This window comes from Ranitomeya variabilis, chromosome 5 (genome assembly GCF_051348905.1).
Source record: "Ranitomeya variabilis isolate aRanVar5 chromosome 5, aRanVar5.hap1, whole genome shotgun sequence".
Classification (NCBI taxonomy): domain Eukaryota; kingdom Metazoa; phylum Chordata; class Amphibia; order Anura; family Dendrobatidae; genus Ranitomeya; species Ranitomeya variabilis.
The window spans coordinates 265,421,526-265,427,525 of NC_135236.1; the positions used below are offsets into that span (position 1 = coordinate 265,421,526).

The 6,000-nt window shown below is 39.6% G+C and overlaps 1 protein-coding gene across 2 annotated transcripts in view; it reads left to right on the plus strand.

Annotated features, from left to right (window-relative positions):
* SLC28A2 (solute carrier family 28 member 2) overlaps window positions 1-5,399 on the plus strand; it is a 144,856-nt gene extending 139,457 nt beyond the window's left edge. For both annotated transcript variants that reach the window (XM_077264218.1, XM_077264219.1), the window contains exons 15-18: window positions 1,660-1,741; window positions 1,967-2,065; window positions 2,642-2,756; window positions 4,841-5,399. In XM_077264218.1, coding sequence (XP_077120333.1) covers window positions 1,660-1,741; window positions 1,967-2,065; window positions 2,642-2,756; window positions 4,841-4,961 — 417 coding nt within the window. In that variant the 3' untranslated portion in view covers window positions 4,962-5,399. The remainder of the gene's footprint in view (window positions 1-1,659; window positions 1,742-1,966; window positions 2,066-2,641; window positions 2,757-4,840) is intronic.
* Window positions 5,400-6,000: the final 601 nt, after the last annotated feature.

Below are 6,000 nucleotides of genomic sequence, written 5' to 3' on the forward strand. Positions count from 1 at the left end.
TTTTTTACACCATGTGGATACTGGATGCATGTGACTTCATGGAGGCCACGCTTCTCAATATATAGGACTAGTGTTGAGCGATACCGTCCGATACTTGAAAGTATCGGTATCGGAAAGTATCGGCCGATACCGGCAAAATATCGGATCCAATCCGATACCGATACCCGATACCAATACAAGTCAATGGGACTCAGGTATCGGACGGTATTCCTGATGGTTCCCAGGGTCTGAAGGAGAGGAAACTCTCCTTCAGGCCCTGGGAACCATATAAATGTGTAAAATAAAGAATTAAAATAAAAAATATCGCTATACTCACCTGTCCGACGCAGCCGGGACCTCGGCGATTGTAAGCGGCAGCGTTGTTTCTTTAAAATTCGCGCTTTTACTTGCTTACGTGAATTCCCGGCTTCTGATTGGTCAGGGCGGCCATGTTGCCGGGACTCGGACCAATCACAGCAAGCCGTGACGAAATTACGTCACGGCTTGCTGTGATTGGTCCGCGTCCCGGCAATATGGCGCCGTGACCAATCACAAGCCGTGACGTCACGGGAGGCTGGACACGCGCGCTTTTCAAAATAAGCGCGTGTCCAGCCTCCCGTGACGTCACGGCTTGTGATTGGTTAATGGCGGCCATGTTCCTGGGACGCGGACCAATCACAGCAAGCCGTGACGTAATTTTGTCACGGCTTGCTGTGATTGGTCCGCATCCCGGCAATATGGCGCCGTGACCAATCACAAGCCGTGACGTCACGGGAGGCTGGACACGCGCGCTTTTCAAAATAAGCGCGTGTCCAGCCTCCCGTGACGTCACGGCTTGTGATTGGTTAATGGCGGCCATGTTGCCGGGACGCGGACCAATCACAGCAAGCCGTGACGTAATTTCGTCACGGCTTGCTGTGATTGGTCCGAGTCCCGGCAACATGGCCGCCCTGACCAATCAGAAGCCGGGAATTCACGTAAGCAAGTAAAAGCGCGAATTTTAAAGAAACAACGCTGCCGCTTACAATCGCCGAGGTCCCGGCTGCGTCGGACAGGTGAGTATAGCGATTTTTTTTATTTTAATTCTTTCTTTTACACCTTTTTACATTAATGTTGTTTCGATACCGATATCCGATATTACAAAAATATCGGATCTCGGTATCGGAAATTCCGATACAGCAAGTATCGGCCGATACCCGATACTTGCAGCATCGGAATGCTCAACACTATATAGGACTTGAAATGTTTGCTGCTAATGGCCTGGTACTACAGAACAACTTCACAGGTCTTGTAGAATTCATGCTTCAAAGCATTGAAACTGTTTTGGTGGCAAGAGGAGGTCAACAGAATACTAGGCATGTGGTTTTGAACTTATGACTTTTTCGAAATGCATTCACAGGTATATTTTGGTTATGCAGAATATGAAGGAAGAGTTGTCATCTAGATTATGACTGATTCAATAGAGAAGGGACAGGTTGTATCACTCAGGTGTTGTGAGCATGGTAAACATGGTAAAATGTGGAGCAACAAGAGTTAAGATTCCCTAAATTTCATGAAAAATTAATACAAGAAAGTTTTGATGTTAAATTACCAATGAAAATGCCACCTTGTTCACAATTAAAGTTTGATTTATGCTTTATTTTTTAATGAGTGGGATGTAAAACCTGTTGTGTTTTGCAGGAGCGAGCAGAGGTCATTACTACATTTGCCCTTTGTGGATTTGCCAATATCAGCTCAATTGGGATCATGCTAGGAGGACTGTGTAAGTTTATCTTACCATAAAAGCATTATAGAGTTAAAAATCAAATGTCACTAAAATTCTCTAAGAAGTCCTCAATAAATCATATCCTTACAGTATGGCGATTTGTTTGAGTGATCTGTAATATTAAGTTTATTATTAATTATTCCTTAGCATTCACTTTTTAATTAATCAATTAACATAATCCTTTTGTGTCTCAACCATTAACATAATCCTTTTGTATCTCAGCCTCTATGGCTCAGGAGCGTAAAGGTGACCTTGCCAAAGTAGTGGTTCGGGCTTTGATGACTGGAGCGTGTGTATCATTTGTTAATGCAAGCATTGCAGGTACATTTTTTTATGTTATTTTCTTTGCTTTTGTAGTACTTAATTAATATTTGCTGCTTTTTATAGGCATGTAAAATCAGGATTTTGCAAGACTCTACAAAGACCTCAACATGTTCATTCCTGAGCTTTCCATGCAAGTGTTGGACTTATTCTCCTCTTTCCATTGAGATAAATACACATAAAAAGAAACACTCACCCAAGTGTTTTATGCCCTGTTAACATGCTGCAGCCTCAACGTGGCCACATTGCAGTTTTTCACCGTGGTTTTCTAATGTTATACAAAAAAGTGCATTTTTTTGGTTTACAGCCAATTTCCACGGAACTGCAGCAAAATTTCAGTGTGTTAGCTGAAATCCACAGCCCCAACATTTGACCCTATCCTGAGGACTGAGTCAGAAGAGAGTTGAGTTATGGATCTTAATAGCCATGTTCTCTATTATTATAATTAATGTGGAATTAATAGTTGTATTTGTGTTTATTAGCACTATTGGAGTGGCCAGGAGATTATCAGAGTTGGTAACTATTCCAATAACTTGTTTACCATCAATAACTCATCAAAATTATTTTATGTTGCAGGAATATTGTTCACCCCAAGAGATTCCGTCAATTGCATACCATTTCTTGGAGATATGGATGCTTATGGGAACAAAACCTATCATCTTTATGTCTGTTGTAAAGACATTTATGAAAGGTTAGTGTGACTAACATATACCTTTATGACTGTAATAATGAATTTAATTGCAAGAGAAAAAGGGATTGTCTATTAATCACTTGGTCAAGTAAACTCAGGGAAAACAAAGTTGGAAGCACAAGTAAGCCACAAGTCAAAGTGCATTCAATGATTTTAACTATGCCTCATGTTCCTGTTAAATTTAAAGGGGTGGTTCAAAGCTAGAATTTATTTTAATCCTAAATGCCTATTTAATGTCATAATCTGATCTAATTTCTAATGTACTTTAATTAAAAAGTCTCTACCATTCCCTTACTTACTACTCTAACTGCTTTTATTTTTTATTTACTACTTCCTCTTTGATAACGATTACCCAGTATGCAGGAAGAGATTCAGAAGACCAGCGCCTCCCCTGCAAGTGATGTCACTGCTGATCTCTCCTTTTCCTGCAAATTGGGTAATCTTCTTACAATGTGTACTAACAGTGCACTCTGTTGCTGTCATGTCACTTCTGATCAGAGTCGGCGAGGGAGCGCACTGTCACTGTCCATATTGCACAGTGATAAGAATTATCTGAACATACGTCGATAATGGAAACTGATTCATGCTCAATAAAGCAGGTACTAGCCTAGTCTGAGATGCAGACATCACCGATGATGTTTCATTTTAGGGAGGGAGAGAGGCTGCAGCGGTGACCACAGCCTGTGCCACCTGATGATGCACTTTAATTCTCAAACTAAGCGTTATCATAGAGGAAATAGTAAAAAAAATCAAATAAAACAGTTAGATAGCGTAGTGAGAGAATGATAGGGACCTTTTAATTAAAATATATTAGAAAAGAGATTAGATTATGAAATTAAATAGATAGGCATTTAGGATTAAAATAACTTTTTGCTTTGGACCACTCCTATAACAAAAGCAATACATCTACACTGTAAGTAAATGAATAATGGAGAGAAACACACTTAGGAGAAACTGCTGATCTCAATGGTTGGCTGCTGCGGTGATGTGGGCTGTCAATGTGACGTCTCTGATGCAGCCAAAACGCTGAGACCAGAGCAGCAGCAGAAAGTCAGCACTGGATGTGTGCAGGGTAAGTACCTGCTCTGTTTGCTATGGTACGTATATAAAAGAGTTTGGGGTCCACTTTTCTTGAAGTAGAAAACTTTTTTACTTTCTATCTAACAAAAACGTACATTTTTAGCTATTGCCCTATAGCATTAAAAGACAACCATAATAATTACTCTATTACTTTATACTCTTGTTTAAATTTCCTTTTGATACAAAAAATTTTATGCTAATCACATGTCCATAACTATCAGCTTGTAGATCACAGGACGTCTTTTCTAGCCTGATTCCACTGCAACATCCTCATCACCAATTACTTCCACACAAACACAGCCATGGAAATGGGCATACAAATGTGTTGAAAATTTAATTGCTTACCTACAATCTCCCCCAGCCCCCCCAAAAGAATCTATACATAATTGTTTATAAATGTATATGGTTATTAATTTAATTTAACTGATTAAATTGTTGCTTTCGTATGCTTCCACTGGATTAAGTTTAGTGGCAAGGCACACACGGAGAAGCAAGCCACTTTGCGCCTCGCCTGATTCATTAAAAGTCATCCCCCTCTTAAGATCAGGCACCTTACACTCCAACCCGTATCCTCATCAAGAACGGCATAAGACATACTTGATGAATAAAAAAATGTCTTGATGAATCGGACTGGCATGTACAGTTTGTTTAGTGATCTATGGCTTTTTTCCCTATGACTAAGCTGTGAGCTTTGATTTCCTCTCCCTATCCAGATTCACCCCTGAGATTGTGTGATCATTTTCTGGCTTATGATTTTTTTGCAATATGTAGAATGGAGATAATCATTTTAGGTGATTTGGGCAGAACAAATCATAAATTGTTCAAATTTACAGACTTCTGAGAGTCTTTTAAAATCAGTCATAAATTTCATCCGCGACTAACCGATTGGCTCATCTATTGAGGTTCCGTGAATTCTGCCATCTAGACAGGCTGAAATACATACTTATCTTTCATCTGCTTGTGAAAATCACTTACACCTCATACATTTTTCTTTCCTTTTACAGCACTGAAAATATAAATGGGACACTGTCATTTGTAAATGGCTGGGAAAATGTGTCGCACTCTAATGTGACTTTGATAAATTGCTGCTCAGTTTACAACAATACAGTTTGTCAAAGTTTGTGATCGGCTTCAGTCTTCTAATTTCTCATGCAAAAATGGGACAGACCAGCACTGAAAAACAACAGCATGAGGAATTACTTGCATGCTGATATAAGAACGTCAGCCCTGTGGACTGCGGACTGATGCTTCCAGAACAACAGCCACATCAATTATTTATAAAGTAGTTTCATTCATCATTTATAACATGGAATATTGTAACACAATGGTAAGTTATCTACTTCACACATCATAAAATGCAGGAAAGTGGAAGTTTACATTCGATCTGCATCATGAAGGACATCTCATCAGACTTCAGAATAACCTGATTGTATTATTTTGCCAAGGTACAATGTTCATCAAACGTTATACCGTCTAATATATTGAAAAACAACCCCCTTGGTTTGTAATGTATGTAATATATGTTGGATGTGTCATAATCGATAACAATAAAAAAAGCCTTAAAGAGGTTGTCCATTGTTATAACTTGTCCAATTCTGTCCCAACAGCTCCAGACAAACATATTTGTGATTATCTGTTTACATTCTTCTAAGTCGATATCTCGCTGACAGTCACACGATCTAATGTGTCTCTACACTGTGCTCTGACGGTGATTTTCGGTCAGATCTACCCTCTTCCAGGTTCTGAAGATGGTGCCATGCTCTCTCTGGAGGAGAAGAAAGAGTTGGCGATGAAAAATGACAGTGTAGAGACGCACTGGATAGCGTGACTAGTAGCGATGCCGGCTTAAAAACATAATAAAATATAAGACAATTACTCATATACTTGTTTGCTGCTGTTAGGAGAGACGGGTTATATAGGCTGACATCAGTGCCAAATCCAATCCTGGCCTCTATGGCTTGTGCAATCTACATCAGCAGTGCTGCTCAATCCCTTGGTTGGTTGTAGCGACCACACGTACTTTAGTTGTGATATCACCACTGCAGACAGTCAACAAAAACTAGAGCAGGTACTTGGAAAAGATGTGTAATGCTGATTTGATTATTTTTAGTTACTGTAGTCTAAACCTAGGGGTAAGAGACAGCTAAAAATGAAAAATCCCTTT